Source organism: Rhincodon typus, chromosome 2 (genome assembly GCF_021869965.1).
Source record: "Rhincodon typus isolate 14 chromosome 2, sRhiTyp1.1, whole genome shotgun sequence".
In the NCBI taxonomy this organism is placed as follows: domain Eukaryota; kingdom Metazoa; phylum Chordata; class Chondrichthyes; order Orectolobiformes; family Rhincodontidae; genus Rhincodon; species Rhincodon typus.
Window position 1 is genome coordinate 44,314,499 of NC_063333.1, and position 19,751 is coordinate 44,334,249.

Consider the following 19,751-nt stretch of genomic DNA (forward strand, 5'->3'; position numbering starts at 1 on the left):
GGAACCAGGTAGATCTTGTTGACTATGTGATCCTCGATTGGGGTTGTTAACCCGAATCAAGCAGGAAGCCTTGACTGACCAATATAAACGGGGGGCTTGTCTGGGTGTCCCTGGAGAAGGAGCACACTGGTGCTCTTGATGCCTTTTGGGAGACGTGGGCACAGCGGGTTGTGGAGTGCTTTGTTTCCCCCACAAACTCTATTTTGATTTGATCTCTACCGTCCCCCTTACTTTTCTTTTCACATAGGCATTGCCCCTAGGGGCTCTGTTTGATACTGATGCTTTTGTCACACGGGTGTTTTTTTCCCCTGGTGGTGGTATGTTAATAAAGTTATATAAAACAAAAACAGGGGGCTTAGAATCTCTTTAGTTCAGGGGACTGACTCCGAGCTGGCTGGCCACGGCCAGAGTACTGTGCAAAGTAAATAAAGGGTGACTTCGTGACAGGATACCAGCCTCTGTGCAGTTATTTCAGTGGCGACGGGAGAAAACAGTACACGCCTGAAGAACATTTGCTCGCAACAGTCATCTTGTAGTTGGGTAAGCATTTCTGGCATCATGCCATTATTTGGGAAGTTTGACTTGTTCAATCCTGCTGTTGAAGATTGGGCCCAGTATGTGGAACAAATATGATATATTTTCCAAGCAAATGACATTGGGGCAGATGTAAAGCAATGAGTAATCCTCCCGACTGCTTGCGGACCTGCAACATATGCGGTTATAAGGGGCTTAACTTTCCCAGAGGCCCCAGAAAACCTTCCAAGAGTTGACAGAGTTGGTTAAGGAATAATATGACCCCAAACCTCCTCTAATTCTGAGACACTACCGGTTTTATTTGACTGTTAGAGAACCGGGGGAATCTGTGTTGGGATTTTTGACGAGGTTCAGATGACTGGTAGAGGCATGTGATTTTGGGCTAACCCTGACTGAGATGCTGAGAGACCATTTGGTATGTGGGATTAATGACGTTACCATGCAGAAGCGCCTACTAGCTGAAGCACAACTGAACTCCAAACAGGGACTGCAGCTAGCCTTGTCATTAGCAAATGCAGCAAGTGGAGCACGGGAGCTGGAGGGCATCCCACTGGAAATGGACAATCCCTCACCGTAGAGAACGGCATATTACTATGTGGAGCAAGGGTGGCTGTCCTGAGTAAAGGTCGCCGCAAGATAAGGTCGCCGCAAGATACTGGCCGAACTCCACCAGGGTCATCCAGGAGTCTCCAAGATGAAGATGCTGGCAAGAAGCTATGTCTGATGGCCAGGTTTGGATGCCCACATAGCTGCATTGGTGGACAAGTATCCAGAGTGCCAACAAGGAAAACATTTGCCACCAGCAGCACCCCCACATTCGTGGCAATGGCTGGGTAAACTCTGCACTCGGTTGCATGTCGTCTATGCCAGTACTTTCACGGGCTCAATGTTCCTGGTCATTGTGGAAGTCCATTCAAAGTAGTTGGTCATGCATAAACACTGCGAATATTGTTTGTGACACACGGACTCCCGGACATAATGGTCACAGACAATGGGACCTCATTTACCAGCAGGGAATTTGAGTATTTTGTATGGTTGAATGTCATTTGGCAGATACAGACAGCTCCATACCAACCATCGTCCAACGCTCCTAGCAGAAAGAATGGTCCAAACATTGAGGACAGGCTTAAGGAAGCAGCCTACAGTGTCACTTGATACCAAACTGTTCCAGTCCCTGTTTGATTATCGGACCACCCCACACACAACAACAGGGATAACTCCAGCAGAGTTGCTGATGGGGAGAAGACACCGCACCAGATTAAACCTGATATTCCCAGACCTGGTGGGGGGAGGGTGAAATGGCAGCAGGAATGCCAATGCCAGCCACATGCCATATCTAAGTAAGAGAGACAATTTAATTCAGGGGACGAAGTTTGGTGCTGGAACCATGAGAATGGCCCTGTATGGGTATAGGGCAAGGTTGATGTGAGGTCAGTTCCCATGACTTACAAAGTTTGGGTAGGTCAGACAGAGTGAACAAACATGTGGATCACGTGCAAGTTGTTACCTCGCAAATGGGGCAGGAGCAAAACATACCCGGCCCCTCAGAACAGCCAGAAGGCCTGTCTGATACTGTAGGTTCTCCCCCTCTGTCGAGTGTCAAGGAAACCTCAGAGTCTGAGATAGATGCAGCCTTGACACCGTTACTGCCAGAAGAAGAGGAGAGAACTCTCCCGAGATGCTCCAGACGCAAGTGATGGGCCACGGTCTGGTACACGCCATCCAATGAGCCATGATGAGCAATGCTTACATAAGAGGATTTATCATAAAGAGAGAAAATGCGTACTGATACAATGCTGTATTGAGGAAATCCTACATTGCTGGAGATGTTTGGAAAAGAAACTAAAGTGAGTGCCATCTGACCTGTTCCATGTCTTGCTAATACTGAACATTCAATTGATGTCACCAGAAGAAAAGATTGCCTTGTTATTATCATAGGGGCTAAGGAGTGGTAGTATATCAGTTATGTTGCTGGTAATCCAGAAGAATGGATTAATGCGTTAGAGGCATCAGCTCAAATCTCATTACAGAATTTGAGTTATTTCAATTCATAGAGTCATAGAATCATAAAGACATACAGTACAAGAAATGACCATTCGGTCCAACTAGTCCATGCCGACCATAATCCCAAACTAAACTAGTCCCACCTGCCTGCACTTGGTCCATATCCTTCCAAACATTTCTTATTCATGTACTTATCCAAATATGTTTTAAATGTTGTAACTGTATTTGCATCCACCACTTTCTCCGGAAGTTCATTCCACACGTGAACCACTGGGTAAAAAAAACTGCCCCTCATGTCTTTTTTTAAATCTTTCTCCTCTCACCTTACAAATATATCCCTTAGTCTTGAGATCCTCCATCCTAGAAAAAGACACCAGCCATTCAGCTTGTCTATATCCCTCATGCAATTCAAATAAATCTGAAATTAAGAAGCTGGAATCAGGAAAGATGACCATGAAATTCCAAGCCTGTTGCAAAAAGCCATGTGATTCACTTCTGTCTTTTAGGAAAGGAAATCTGCTGTCCTTACCCAGTCTACCCTACATATGATTCCAGACCCACAACAGAGTGGTTGATTCCTAACTGTCATCAGATTTGGTCAAGCAAGTCATTTAGTTGAACATCAATTAGGGATGGGCAATAAAAGCTATCTTGTTAGTGACATCCTGCAAGTGATATTTTTTTTAAAAAACTGCTGTTGGTGGAACCTTGCAAATTGGCTGCTACAATTTCATTAGGATAATAACTACTACATCTTAAAAACACTTCATTGGTGAGATCACAAAATGCATTGTGTAAATGTAAGCCTTTTCCTTTCTTCATAACATGAAATATAACGATAAGGTTATTTCTCACATATCAGACAATAGGATCGTCACTATTTTCTTCTTACAGAATTTCAGTACAGGTATACTTAGTTTAGTTTCCTACCCGGAATCTTGCATTATGCACCCAACCCATTGGTCTTCACACTTGCAGTCACCTGCAAGAAAAAAAAGACTACTTATATTTTGATATATATGTAACATAATTCTAATCATTTCAAAGACTGACATCAAGAATGATATTATACATTAAAAACTCCTTTTGTTTAAATATGCAGTAAGCCCTTTTAACATCAATTTACAAAATACTCTGGACAATATGAAAAGCTCAGTAGTAAATGAATCTCCATCATTTGTTTCACAATTCTGTTAAGAAAATTGGTTAATAAATCAGAGTGGATTCTTAATCATGTAATATACTGATCTTAATCTTTGATGACACTGTGTAACCTTATTTTACGTTGCAGCTACCAAACAAGTTAGAGCAAAGAACAAACATTTCAAATTATAATCAACGCTGAAACTTTCGATTTAGTTATTTGTTTGCTCGCCGAGCTGGTTGTTCCGTGGTGTGCAGATGTTTCGTTACCATTCTAGGCAACATCATCAGTGCGACCTCTAATCAGAGCGTTGGTTTTCTGCTCCGAATTTATATGGTCCTTTGTTGTGGTGGGTCTTGTCATTTCCGGTTCTGTTTTTTAGCAGCGGTCTGTATATGGGGTCTATTTCTATGTGTTTGTTAATGGAGTCCCATGTTGAGAACCAGGCCTCTAGAAATTTCCTTGCATGTCTGTTGTTTGCTTGCCCCAGTAATGATCACTTTGTCCCAGTCGAACTGATGGCCCTCATTGTGTGTATCGAGCCAAGTAAATGTTGGTCGTGTCTTCTTACTCTTTACATCTACACTTAAGAATCGAACTTTGGTGATGCTTATTATTAGCTTAAATGTTGATCCCTTCCTGCTATTGATCATAAAGTACTTTTTTCCTTTCAGTGACAGGGTCATTGGTCACCTCCACGACAATCCTATTTGACTCTTTTCAGCATTGTTTCTCTGTTATTTTCTCTATGTTCACAAATGCCCCATGAATTTGGTTGCTGGAGATGATGATGACACAGCATCAGAATGTGCTAATACTATACACATAGGAATAGGGATTTTAAGCTTCCAATGTCTCTGCAGCCTCATTCCATGATAGATTAATTCAATCCCACATGTGTCACTGACTACTTAGTAATGTTAAATAAGGAGTTTATGATTTGCATAATAAATCCAATACAGTATATCTTGCAATATCAGTATATCAGCAATAGGTATTGGAGTTTGCCTTTCTAAGGTGATTAAGGAGATTAATTTTGGATGTCAGCACCCTTTATACCTTTCAGTTTTTTTAATGATGTTTCTAACCCATTCTCCTTAAGGTGTTTAAAACTTATTTTAAAAATGCATCTCCTGTCAAACTCCTTTAGAATTACATTAATTTTTTTTATTATTTTGTATCGGCCTGGCTAAGTGAAAATGAAAGCTAGAGTCATTAACTTCATAGCATTATTACACTACGCTGAAGTTTGGGACAGGATAATGTTTTGCACAAATAAACAGGTTGGGATCTATCTACTTCCTGATTTTATGAAAGTGGGACGAAGACTGATAGCCTACTTACTCCTGGGAGACTGTTATGGACCAGACCAGATCCTTTCAAAATATTTTAAGAAGGTAACCTAGACCCTGACTTTTTCTTATTTTAAAGGTAGATGTGAAGTGTCGTTTTCCAGTTGCGACTGGTCAAACTACTCAACATTAAGAAAAACACAATTTATTTAAACACTATAAATAAAATACAAACAAAAGGAAGAGGAATTTAAAATAACTTAACTATTGGAAAACTTAACTGAATAATCGATATAGTACTCATTACTAATTAATTGTTCCAAAATCGTAACGTCCCATAAACACACCCCTTGGCAAAAAGGCAAACCCAACACAAATTCTCACAAGCAGTTCTCCAAACCAGGAGGGAAAAAATCATCAAGAGATTATTCAGAGAGAATAACAGCTAGAGACATTCACTGAAGGTTCCAACTCTTTTGAGACCCCAAAGGCTTCTGCTCAAAACTAAACATGAAAACTAAGAAAAAATCAAGAAAGCCTGGTCTGTGAGAGCTGGCCGCACGCAGGCTGCGTCCACTATTCCAACTTAAATCCCCAAGGCCTCGTAAATTGTTTACTTTCTTCGAGACAGCTCTGGACCTCTGCTTTACAACCTCTCTTCAAAAAAAAGGACAAAATCGCCTCTTAAAGTTACAGCATCGTCACTAGACAGACTAGTCCTTTAAATACTATAGTGAGTCCGACAGTATCACAGTTAATCTACCTTGCAAATTTAACACTGACTGATCTGGTGAAAATGAGTGCCCTTAAGGCACTGTTAGTGGAGCAAGAACAGCAGGAATGCTTTTTCCACACCCATCAATCTTACTTTCCCCTTTCCATCAGACAAAATCGGATGTAACGGCTAATCCAATTTCACATCCACCCACAGTGTCACACTATCCCCACATTCCCAAAAAAGTACCAACAGGTTTCTTGCTTTAAGCTACCTACCCAGCAGGAAGCTAACTCCGTCAATCATGTTGGCATCCAGGCATGGATCCAGTCCACAAATTGGAGGGAAACCCACTTGCAACCAGTCCATGTCAACCCTGGGTTACTGTTTTAAGTGATTTCCTACATGAGGTTCACAGGTCACAATAATCCATTACTGTAACAATATGTTACAGATTCATATATTTTGTATAAGAATTATTTCATACCTGTGCAGAATTACCATCTAACTATGTGCCAATTGTAAAGGTTTACATAATTTTGTTTGCACATAATAGAACTTAACTCAAAGATATTACAACATATTTCCTATTTTACTCCACTGACTACACTTCAAAAGGACTTTATTGGCTGTAAAGCATTTTAAGATGTCCTGAGGTCATGAAAAATATGATATAAATGTAATTATTTCTTACATTAAAATTAATACAAATAATTTTATGAAAATTACTGTTCCACTAGCAAGTCTTACCTGCTGGGAAATTATTTTGCGAATTCATCTGCTTATTAATAGCCTGTGTAAATTGATATTTTTCATGTCTAAATTATCAATACTTCAATATCAGTTACCACCATGGGAGCACTCCAGGCTCCAAATTTACCCTGATACATAAGGTTCTTGTTAGGAGCACAAATTACAAAATTATTCTCTATAGGTTGGTTCTCAAACTGATTTAGCAGTTCAAAAATGTGCTGTGGCTCATCAGCAGCAGAAGAACTATATTTGACCTCAATCTGTAAGTTCCTGACCTGGCACATCCCTCTTTCTAACATTACCATCATGTTGGGTGATCAATCCAATGAGACCAGAGACATTATTTTTCATGTGATTATGCACACACAAGGTAGAAATTTGAATAATGAATTGTGCATATGACTAGAAACATTTAATGCTATTCAGAAGCAGTTTGTATCCATGAGAAGGAAAAGCTCTGCCTGACAAACAAAACAGCTGTGGATATAAGGAAGTATGGAACAGCATAAAGTTAAACAGAAAGAACTTATAGAAATACAAAGAATATAAAGATCTCAAAGAATGGGTCAAATACAAAGACCAACAAAGGTCCACAAAGTGGCTCATAAGAGCTGCATAAAAAGGGTTGTGAAAGGGAACTTGCAAGGGTCATAAAGGACAACAAGGAAAGATTTTGCAGTTATTTGAAGGGAAAGCAATTGGTTAAGGCCTCAGGAAGGGTCAGCAGACTTGGGAGATTAACTCTGATGTTTCTTCACAGATAGAATCCCACAGTGTGGAAACAGGCCAATTAGCCCAACAAACCTTCTGAAGAACATCCCACCCAGACCCATCCCCCTACCCTATCCCTGCATTTCCCATAGCTCACACACCCAAGCTACATATCCCTGAACACTACGGACAATTTAGCATGGCCAATCCACCTAACCTGCACATCTCTGGACTGTGGGAGGAAATCGGAGCACCCAGCGGAAACCCACAGACCCGGGGAGAACGTGCAAACTCCACTCGGGAAGACGGTCAAACTGGAATTGAACATGGGTCTCTGGCGCTGTGAAGCCATAGTACTAACCACTGAGCCACTGTGACACCCTGCCAGGCCTGCTGAGCTTTTCCGGCAACTTCTCTTTTTGTTCCCGATTTACAGCATCCACAGTTCTTTAGGGTTTTTTTTGGTTAAGAGCACTAATGGCCCACTGAGAGTGGGGATATTGTCAATGTCAATGGGAAAACAGTAGGCATGCCAAACGCTTATTTTACTCCAGTATTCACAGCAGAAGTCCCAAGGAAATTAATAGAGAATCAGGGACATGGTCTAAATAAAATTAGCTTAAGTAAATCATCAATAATAGGGAAATTAATGGAACTGAAGAGTGTCAAATCCCCAGGATCTAATAGTTTCCATCCATGGATGGTAAAGGAGGTAAGAGTGCACATTGTCAATGTCCTAACCATAATCTTTCAGAGTTCCCTGGATTCAGGAGTTATACCTCTAGATTGGAAATTTACTCATGTCACCCCGCACTTTAAGAAGGGTGACAGAGGGAAACCAGGGAATTACAGACCAGTTAGCCTGACATATGTGGTGGCAAGACTTTTGGAGTCTATAATCAAGAATAGAGTAACTGATTACCTCAAAAAATGTCAGTATATCAGGGAGAGTCAGCATGGACTCATGAAGGAAATGTCATGCCTGACAAACATCATAGAGTTTTCAGAAGAGGTGACAAAGGTGTTGGACAGGGTAAATTTATGGATGTTGTTCATGTTGACTTCTAGAAGGCTTTCAATAAAATCCCACACAAAAAGACTGTTAGCTAAGATGGAAGCCCATGGAATTGAGGATATGTTACTGACATGGATAGGAAACTGGTTGAGTAGCACAGGACAGAGTTGGAATAATGGGTAAGTACTCAAACTGGCAGGATGAGACCAATGATGTCCCACAGGGGTCTGTGTTGGGGCCTCAATTATTCACAATATTCATTAATAACTTGGATAATGGCATATAAAGTCAAATATCCAAATTTGCTGATGACAAAATTGGAAAGCATTGTAAACAGTGTGGATAACTGCGTAAAATTACAACAGTATATTGATAGATAAGGTGAATGGGCAAAGCTGTGGCAAATGGATTTTAATATAATCAAGTATGACGTTATCCATTTCAGACCGAAAAGGGATAGATCGGGGTGTTTTTTAGAAAGCACAAAATAGTCAAAAAAGCTAATGGAATGCTAACTTTCAAATCTGAAGGGCTAGAGTTTAAGGATGAAGACGTTATGCTGCAGTTATATAAAACCTTGTTAGACCCCACTTGGAGTAGTGTGAGCAGATCTGGGCACCACACCATAGGATGGTTGTTTGGCTCTGGAGGGAGTTCAATGCAGGTTTACAAGGATGATACCTGGACTTCAGGGGTTGAGGTATGAGGAGTGATTAGACAAATTAGGCCTCTAATATATGGAATTTAGAAGGTTAAGGGGTGATCTAATTGAGGTATTCAGCAAAGGACAGAGTAGATAATGATGAACTAATTCACTGGTTAAAGATTTTAGAAACAGAGGACGTTGTCTAAGATTTAGGGCCAGACCGTTGAGAAGAGATGTTAGAAAGCACTTCTACACACAAAGAGTAGGGGAGGTTTGAAGTCTCTTCCTCAAATGGCGTTTAATGATAATTCAATTGTTAAATCTAAATCTGAGATAGACATTTTTTAAGCAAGTGTATCATGGATATGGGCCCAAGGCAGGCATGTGGAGTTAGGCCACAGATCAGCCATGATCTTACTGAATGGTGGGACAGGGTCAAGGGGCTGATTGACTTATTCCTGTTCCTATGTTCCTAGACGTGTATAAAAATAGGCTTCTTGTATTAAGAAGTTCTGTTCTAGCTATTCTAGGATAGATTCTCCCTGCGAACGTTTGAATGAACAATTTTAAACCTGTACTTGAGACTCGTGTGGTTGATCATTAGAAATAACCACAAGAGAATACTCGCCACTTTCCTGGCTAAGCGTAACTCCAGCAATGCTTCAGAAGCTTAACAAGATAAAGCAATCTGGCTGAGTGGCACCCACCCTCCAGTATCAAAGCTACATAATTGCAACATGTACCATCTAAAAGACGGACTGCTGCAGCACACCAAAGCTCCTTCAGCAACGTCTTCCAAACCTTTGAGGTTTACCACGTAAAAGGACAAGGGTAGCAGATGTATGTGAACACCACCACCTGAAAGTTTCCCTCCAAGCCACACATCATCCTGACCTGGAAATATATTGACGTGTAAAGACCATAAAATTTCATTTCCTGCATTTTTAATTGTGATCTGAAATGGAAAAATGGCTGTTTTAAAACTAAAGGGCTGTGGAAGGAATTGACACATTTTTTTAAAAATGAGTTGCTAACACTCACTTAGTCTGCTTTTACCCTGCTGCTTTGTTCAAGCAGTTGGAGAAAAGGGAGACGTTTGTAGATGGCACTGCACCAGTTCTGAATGCACAGAGTGAGATCTGGCCGGTAACAAGTAGCTAATTGGTTTGTTCGGTTCTGACCAGTCATGGATGCAGAAGTAACAAAAACAAAGCTGCTGGAAAAGCTCAGCAGGTCTGGCAGTATCTGTGAAGGGAAAAACAGAGTTAACATTTCGGGTCCGGTGACCCTTCCTCAGAACTTCTGCATGGATTCAGAAGTCATCAGCCTAACATTAACTCTCTGATTGATGTCTTCGCAGTTGAACAACTTGTGGGTGTGAACCATTCATTGACAAGCCTTCAGACTATTGAAAGAGAAGGTGCTGTGTGTGTGTCTCTCTCTCTCTGCAATATGAATACCTGAAGCCTGAAGGAAGCTACCAGTTTTCTCCCACCAGTTGCTGTAAGTTGTTGCTTTTAAACAGTAACTAAGAGACTTTATCGTTAATATACCAATTGGCCTACATCTCCTGTAAAAAGGTTAAAAAACCCACAGAAGGTGGTCAAAGAACAGAAAATCTTGGTAAACAAAATGATCATCTCAGTAATGCCTGTGGACTGATTCTGTCGAACTGTGACTCCTACCCTTCTGTTCCCTCATCAATGAAACTGATGTTTGTTATTTGTTTGCTTGTCTGTGTCTGTATTTTTGTGTAGGGGTTTTAAAAGGGACTTAGAGTTTTAAATGGTAAAGCCATATGTTGACAGTACATTGCTGCTTACTTGGGTCAGAATTTATTTCTTTGTAATAATTATCAGTGCTTGTTTAGTACAGAACCTGGTCAGTGTTTTCTGTTCATTTGATTCCAAAAGAGAGGTAAATCAGGGACTTTATAAATATGCTCAACACATTTCCTAATGAAATGAGAAGGCAAGAAAAAAACCAACAGCAGGAGGTTTATAAACAAATAGAAGGGAAAGCATTAAATTAGGGAAGAAAAGCAGATAAAAAGACACTTGAATGGCTTGCAGTGTTCAAGAAGGTGGCTCACCACCTCCTTCTGAGGGGTAATCAAGCCCGACATCTTCACATCCCATAAAGGAAACATTCATCTGGTGACAATGGCATTTATGAATATTATGTCTGTATTGGTCTTGCAATTAGCAATCATAAAAATGTCTGCTGGGGAAACACTGATGCATTATAATCGTACATCTTACTGCATTCAGCTCTTCAATAAAAGATGACAATTAATTTTCTACACAGTCCTCCACGCTCTGGTCATACATTTACAGTTTGATTCTGTGTTTTGCATTTGCCATTAGTTTGTGTTTTGTTTCACTTGTCCCTCTTTTGGTAGTCTCAATTAATTACTCAATTATACATGAGACCAAATGGCTCCTTTTGATCAATCTTATATTATCTTTCCTGAGAACTGGTTGGTATGGATTTATATCTGGCCATCACTGCTACCAGAGCTGTTTTACGACAAATACAAAATAAAACAAAAGTTGAGTAGTATTTAACCATGAAATTCTGATCTACTCCTGAATCATTCTTAATACCAACTCTTTCTCATGATACCTTCCTGGGCAAGTTCAGCAGGTATAACACCTGTCTTTTATCTTGGACCTTTCCACCTCGAGAGCCTTAATAAACTATCTAAGTGAAACTGTGATTTACCTGTATGTCTTTCAACAAGGTTTAGTCTACTCACTATTTCGATTCAATCTCCATTACACTGGGGACATCTAACACAGGTTGGATGAGCATGTTGCAGAATATTTCCTTCTAAACCACAAATAAAACACTGAGCTTCTTAACCAAAAGAAACAGAAGGAACGGGAGCAGGCCATTCAGCGCCTCAAGCTTGCTCTGTCATTGAGTAGGATCATGGCTGATCAACATTCCTCACTTCCACTTTCCTGCCCCTTCCTGTAACCCTTCATTCCCCCTACTGATCAAGAATCTATCAATCTCAGCCTTAAATATACACAAGGACTCTGTGGCAAGGAGTTCTAAAGGCTCACAATCCACTGAGAGCAAAAATTCCTCCTCATCTCAGTATTAAATTGATGTCACTTTATTCTAAGACTGTGCCCTCTAGCACTAGGCTCTTCCATGAAGAGAAACATCTTCTCTGCACTTACCCTCTCAAGTCCATCAAGAGTTGTATACGTTTCAATGAGATCACCTCTCATTCTTCTAAACTCCAGCGAATATAGTCTCACCCTGTATAACCATTGCACATAAGCCAATTCTGCACACCACTGCCAACCTGCAAAAGAATGCTTTATCCCCACTCACCGCTGCCTGCCCATTAGCCAATCCTCTATCCACGTTCATACACTACTTCCAACCGATCTTATGACAACTTTTTGTGAGGTACTTTGTCAAATGCCTTCTGGAAGTCCAAATACAACATATCTATTGGTTCCCCTCTATCTACTCAACAGCCCTCCCACTCTGTGCTCTCTGGCCTTGGCTTTCCACACTGTTGCAATGAAACTTAATATAATCTTCAGGAACAGCCAGTACCTCCTGTGCTTCAGCACATTATTGAATTCTGGCGTGAATATTGAGTTAACGGCTTCAGGTTGTATACTCTGCCCCCTTTTTTGCAGACATGGGTTCTTCTGGAGCAATCACATAATAATTTCTTGTTAGCTTGCAGGATTGGATTATTCCATTTGCCATTCAAACTCCCCAATTTCCACCTGATCATAGACCTTCCATTTTATTCATTTCTCCCATTGGAAAGGCAAATCAGGACATGACTTATACACTTATCATGGTAAAGTCCTGGGGAATGTTGCTGAACGAAGAGACCTTGGTGTGCAGGTTCATAGTTCCTTGAAAGTGGAGTCCCAGGTAGATAGGATAGTAAAGAAGGCATTTGGTATGCTTGTATTGGTACGCGTGCCTTTATTGGTCAGTGCATTGAGTATAGGAGTTGGGAGGTCATGTTGCAGCTGTACAGGACATTGGTTTAGGCCACTTTTGGAATACTGTGTACAATTCTGGTCTCCCTGCTATAGGAAGGATGTTGTGAACCTTGTAAGGCTTCAGAAAAAATTTACAAGGATGTTGCCAGGGTTGGAGGATTTGAACTATAGGGAGAGGCTGAATAGGCTGGAGCTATTTTCCCTGGCACGTTGGAGGCTGAGAGGTGACCTTAGAGAGGTTTGTAAAATCATGAGGGGCATGGATAGGTCAAACAGACAAGATCTCTTCCCCAGGGTAGGGGAGTCCAAAACCACAGGGCACAGATTTAAGGTGAGAGGGGAAAGATTTAAAAGGGACCTGAGGAGCAACTTTTTCATACAGAGGGTGGTGCGAGTATGGAATGAGCTGCCAGAGGAAGTGGTGAAGGCTGGTACAATTACAACATTTAAAAGGCATCTGGATGGGTTTATGAATAGGAGCGGTTTAGAGGGATATGGGCGAAATGCTGGCAAATGGGACTAGATTTATCTAGTATATCTGGTCAGCATGAATGAGTTGGACTAAAGGATCTGTTTCCGTACTGTACATCTCTATGACTCTATGATCTTGTCCTCCCATTTTACTGCAAAGCTCATATATCTCTACTTTCTCCAGTTTTGACCTGAATTAAGTTGGCCATTGATCTGAAAGACTGGGCAAAAATTTAAAGGGGCAGGGAAGTGAAACAGCTTTCCACCCTCAGTCACCTCTGAAAGAAATGTCATTGGATACGGAGTCGTTCGTTAGAAGCTTGTCCTGCAGCCGTCCTCACTCGAGGGGAGTCCCACCCTCAGGAGCTGCCAGCTCAGAGGGTCATCACCCAGGAGGACGTGTCAGGCAAGCAATGCAGAGGAAAACTTGGGTGGTGTTACTTTGGCAGGAGCAGCTTGTTGTCACATTCAATAGATCTTCAGGGTGGCCCGGTGGCTCAGTGGTTAGCACTGCTGCCTCACAGCGCCAGTGACCCAGGTTCGATTCCACACCTGGGCAACAGTCCATGTGGAGTTTGCACATTCTACCTGGGTCTACGTGGGCTTCCTCTGGGTGCTTCAGTTTCCACCCATAGTCTAAAGATGTGCAGGTTACCATGTGTTAGGTAGACTGGCCATGCTAAATTGCCCAAAGTATCCAGGAATGTGCAAACTAGGTGGATTAGCCTTGGGAACTGTAGGGTTACAGGGATAGGGTGGGGGTATGAGGGTCTGGGTGGGATGCTCTTCAGAGGGCTGGTGTGGACTCAATGGGCCAAATGGCCTGCTTCCACACTGTAGGGATTCTATGATTCATTTAGTTACACATAGTTGGTGGGGTGCACATTCCAGAGACTGTTCCTCATACCACCGATGGTTCCTGACTGGATGAGTATTTTCAGCAATTTCTGTCTTTATTTCTAATACCAGCATCCACGATACTTTGTTTTCATAATAACTTTATTTAACAGTATTAAGGAAGATTCTGAATACTGAACAGTAGAAAAGTACTCAATCATTTTCATCAAAATGCAAAACGAAGTGAACAATTATAAAAATGCTCTGAGAGGAAAAAGCTTTGCAAAGAAATAAATGAAGTATAGAGGCTGGAGAGAGATAGTAGGAACTGCAGATGCCGGAGAATCTGAGATAACAAGGTGTAGAGCTGGATGAACACAGCAGGCCAAGCAGGCCATTTCTGAAGAAGGGTCTAGGCCCGAAACGTCAGCCTTCCTGCTCCTCTGATGCTGCTTAGCCTGCTGTGTTCATCCAGCCCTACACCTTGTTATCTATATACAGGCTGGAGTTTACTTTCAATGGTTGAATAAGAAATTCCAGAAGGAAATAAGCTTATAAAGGGCATTCGGCACAAGACAGAGGATGAACTTGTTAGGAAAATAGAGCAATTAGTAAGTGTCTGATAGATACAGCGACAGTTAGCATGTTATTGAGATATTGTTGAGATGAAGTTCAATATTATGATAACTATAACTGGTAACTAAAATTTTGATACGTCTGTAGTGATGCTCTGGGGCTGATGTAAAATACTGTGCTCTCGTGTAATCATAGATCATAGAATCCCTACAGTGTGGAAACAGGACATTTGGTCCAACAAGTCCACGCTGATCCTCAGAGCATCCCATCCAGACCCATCCTGCATAACCCACCTAATCTACACATCCCTCAACACTATGGGCAATTTAGCATGGCCAATCCACCTAGCCTGCACATCTTTGGACTGTGGGAGGAAACTGGAGCACTCGGAGGGAACTCACGCAGGCGCGTGGTGAATGTGCAAACTCCCGAGGCTGGAATCGAACCTGGGTTCCTGGCGCTGTGAGGCAGCAGTGCTAACCACTGAGCCACCACAATGTGGGCAAATAGAAAATGGCAGTGTATTTAATACTCTGTCTGACTTTCTTTTACACTAACTTAAATGAAAAATAACATTGGCTGAATGCAAAAGAGTGTTGATTTGCCATCACCTATTTGCTTGATCACAGAGACAGACTTCATCCTTCCTTTGACCAGTTCTAGATTTTGCATCCAGTGACGTTATTCAAATTCTGAACAGGGGCTACCACAATTACCCTAGGAACATCCAGACAATGACCATCTGTGATTCAATAGGAGAAAATCTAGCCTTTTCCCTCTGACAATGCCAACTCTGAACTGCAACCCCTGGGGGTTACCATCAACCAGAAGCTGAACTGGACCATCTATGTACTAACTGGGCCTACAAGAATAGGTCAGAGGTGAGGAATTCTGCAGTGTGCAATTCACCTCCTGTCTGCCCAATGCCTGTACACCATCTACTAAGGACAAGTCAGGAGTGTGATCAAATATTTTCCTTGTGCCTGGATAAAAGCATCACAAACACTCAAGAAGCTTGACAATATCCATCTCCATGCTGGAGAAACTCAGTAGGTTTGGTAGCATCTGCAGAGACAGTAAGCAAGTTCATATTTTGAGTCTAGTGACACTTCTTTGGAACTCCAAAGAGCTAACCCTCTCCTCATATACTGTCAGACCTGCTGAGTTTCTTGAACACTTTCTGTGTTCATTCCAGGACAAAGTAAACAGTTTGTTTGGGATCCCATCAATCACTGACAACCTTCACTCTCTGCAAAAACAAACACAGAGAATACTGGAGAAGCTGAAGTCCTGAAGAAGTCACATAAGAACATAAGAACATAAGAACCACGAGCAGGAGTAGGCCGTTTGGCCCTTCGAGCCTGCTCCGCCATTCAATAAGATCATGGCTGATCTTTTCGTGGACTCAGATCCACTTACCCGCATTCTCACCGTATCCCTTAATTCCTTTATTGTTCAAAAAAAATCTACCTTTTTTTTAGAAACATTTACTGAAGTAGCGTCAACTACTTCACTGGGCAAGGAATTCCATAGACTAACAACCCTCTGGGTGAAGAAATTCCTTCTCAGTTCAGTCCTAAATCTGCTCCCTCTAATCTTGAGGCTATGCCCTCTTGTCCTAGCTTCACCTGCCAGTGGAAACATCCTCTCTACTTTTATCTTATCTATTCCCTTCATAATTTTATATGTTTCTATAAGATCCCCCCTCAATCTTCTGAAAAAGATTGGACTGGACACACTGGAAAGTCACGCTGGACTTGAAACTTTAACTCTGTTTCTTTCTCCACGGATGCTGCTGGACCTGGTGAGTTGCTCCAGCATTCTTTGTGCTTGTTACAGATTTCCAGCATCTGTAGCATTGTGGCTTCATTCACTCCTTTCACCATTGATAAACAATGGGATCAGTGTATAATATCCACAAGGAGAACCATAGTTCCTCACCAATACATCAGATCACCACCATCTGCAAGTTGTCCTCCAAGCCACACACTACCCTGACTTGGTACTATATCATTATTCCTTCACAGTAGCTCTGTTAAAATCTTGGAACTCCCTTCCTAACAGCACTGTGGGTGTTCCAAGTAGGTAGCTCACCAACACCTTCTCCAGGGCAACAAGAGATGCACAATAAATGCTGGCCTAGCCAATGATGTCTACGTCCTTTGAGACAGTTAAAAAAAATACTTCAAATTTAGATCCTGCAGAAAGATTGGCCTAGTTCTTGTGACTGTGATTGTTTACTAAGGAGAAAAATTGGTTCAGTGGGCATATGATTTAAGCTTTTAGAAATAGGAAAGTAATAGACGTATTAGATTTAGAGATCTGAAACAGATGCTTACTGTAGATCTGGGTGGCATGTTTCTAAAATGTCTAGAGTCAAAACTGCTGTCAGGAAGCATATATCTTCTCAGAACCTTGCCCTCTGCTGGGAAATGTACATGATGGATGTGCTAAGTGCAGGATCACATTTTCTGACAAGGTATCTGACAAGTTGTTGAATTAGGAGGACACATTGGTATTTTAGGATTGTATGGATTAATTAAATTGGTCTAGCGATGCATCATGAATAATCATTATGCCCTGCAGCATATTTGACTGTTTTTCATAGTCAGGTACTAATTTCACTGCATTTTTTTCCCAATTACCAAAATTATATTTCCTGCGGCTTCACTTTGCTTATCTCAAGAGTTAACATTATTAACATTTGCTGAGGGCAGTGAATGAGGTGGACTGCATAAGCACTGCTAGACCTGATACATTTGCTAGACAATTCTTTGTAATTCACAACACACAGATTTATTCTTATATGCCTTATTTTTTACTTTAATAAACAGGATTGTTCCATTTCTGTTGGCAAAACATGGGCACATGTAAAACTGAGATAGCAATAAGAATAAGACCAAGCATTTTCTAATATACTATACCAAGATATGTTTCTCTGAACTAAAGATTTGGTGCACACAGAAGATCCCTTTTAAATACGTTAGCAATGCAAAAGCTTACCATCCTTTCTTTTGTTATCTGGAAAGATGCCAAGATTCTGGGCCAGGCTTTGAGCAAGTGTGACAGTCATTGCACCAGCACCTCCAAACTGAAACAAAGCATCAGATGTCATCTGAGATGAGCCCCCAGTTAAAAAAAAAATCACTGAAAATCTATCTTCACTTTTCATTTTCTTTAGTGTAAAAGACTTCAATAGCTATTTGTGACATAATGTATTTCAGACAGGACAGAAAAGACAAGAGAATATACAATAATTGGTAGGATTCTGCATAAAATCGCTGAACAGGTTAGAAAATATCTAGAAGAATGTTATTAAACTGGAAAGGGTGCAAAAAAGATTTAAAAGGATGTTACTGAGACTGGAAAGTTTGAGTTGTAAGGAAAGGCTGGATAGACTGGGATTTTCCTGCCTGGAGCGTAGGAGGCTGAGGGATGACCATATAGAGGTTTATAAAATCATGACAGGCACTGATAGGGTGAATAGCCAAGATCTTTTCCCCAACGTAGGGGGAGTCCAAAACTAGGTGAGAGGGGAAAGATTTAAAAGGAACCTGAGAGGCAACTTCTTCACACAGAGACCAGAGGGCACTAGTTTCGGATGAAGAGTAAGTGGTTTACAGGAGATCTGAGGAGAATATAATTTCATCCAGAGGGTGGTAGAAATATGGAATGTGATGCCTGAGAGGATGGCGGAATCAGGTATTCCCACAACATTTAAGATACTTCTGGATGAGCACTTAAAACGCCTGGGCATAGTAGGCTATGGAGCAAGTGCAGATAAATGAGATTAGTGTTGTTTGGCGTTAGTGGTCGGCATAGACCTGTTGGGCCGAACAGCCTGTATCTATGTTGTATGTCAGTGACTCTGAGAGACCTTGGAGAACATGTCCACAGATCCCCAAAGAGGGTGGGACAGAGAGATAACGTGGGCAAAAAAGTACGTGCGATTCCTTTTGTTGACTGACACCAGGAGAACAGGAGCATGTAAGCTATGCAAGAACCATGTGAAAAAGAGTCACACCAGTTATAGCCGGAGAACTGTTAACATTCTGGTCACCCTATTACAGGGAGGATGTGATTGAACTAGCAAAGTATAGAGGAGAATTACAAAGATGTTGCCAGGAATGGAACAGTGAGAGCTCCATTTTTGCAGCAGCGGCGGGAGCGGTGAGAGCAAGGACCGGGGGCTGCTGGGAGGTACGTTTCCCATTTAAATCCTTACCTCGTAGAATCAGCGGCCTCCATTTTTGCAGCAGCAGGGGGAACGGTGACAGCAAGGACCAGGGGACTGCCAGGAAGGTAAGTTCTTCATTTCGGCAGCGGAGCTGAGTGGGAGTGGTCGAATAGTACTCTGGGAAGGTGAGTGAAGTGATATATTTGGGCAGTGGCATTTGAGCCCGGCCTGGTGGCTGAAGTTTCAGTAGGGGATTACTTTGGGAATAGTGATCACAATTCCATAAGTTTTACAATACTCATGGATAAAGACGAGAGTGGTCCTAAAGGAAGAGTGCTAAATTTGGGGAAGGCCAACTAAAGCAAAATTTGGCAAGAGCTGGGGAATGTGGATTGGGAGCAGCTGTTTGAGGGTAAATCCACATTTGATATGTGGGAGGCTTTTAAAGAGAGGTTGGTTAGAGTGCAGGACAGACATGTCCCTGTGAAAATGAGGGATAGAAAGGGCAAGATTAGGGAACCATGGATGACAGGTGAAATTGTGATTCCAGCAAAGAGGAAAAAGGAAGCATACATAAGGTCTAGGCGACTGAAAACAGATGAAGCTTTCGAAGAATATCGGGAAAGTAGGACCAATCTGAAACGAGGAATTAAGAGGGCTAAAAGGGGTCACGAAATATCTTTAGCAAACAGGGTTAAGGAAAATCCCAAAGCCTTTTATTCATACATAAGGAGCAAGAGGGTAACAAGAGAAAGGGTTGGCCCACTCAAGGACAAAGGAGGGAAGTTATGTGAGGAGTCAGAGAAAATGAGTGAGATTCTTAATGAGTACTTTGCGTTGGTTTTCACCGAGAAGAGGGACATGATGGATGTTGAGGTTAGGGATAGATG

The 19,751-nt window shown here is 41.6% G+C and overlaps 1 protein-coding gene across 1 annotated transcript in view; it reads right to left on the reverse strand.

Moving 5' to 3' along the window:
* The window catches only part of LOC109928491 (disintegrin and metalloproteinase domain-containing protein 22), a 320,108-nt gene that overhangs the window by 130,981 nt on the left and 169,376 nt on the right, over nt 1-19,751 (reverse strand). Inside the window, exons 13-14 of the mRNA XM_048607855.1 lie at nt 17,688-17,775; nt 3,469-3,520 (exon numbers count right to left, since the gene is read on the reverse strand). Coding sequence (XP_048463812.1) covers nt 3,469-3,520; nt 17,688-17,775 — 140 coding nt within the window. The remainder of the gene's footprint in view (nt 1-3,468; nt 3,521-17,687; nt 17,776-19,751) is intronic.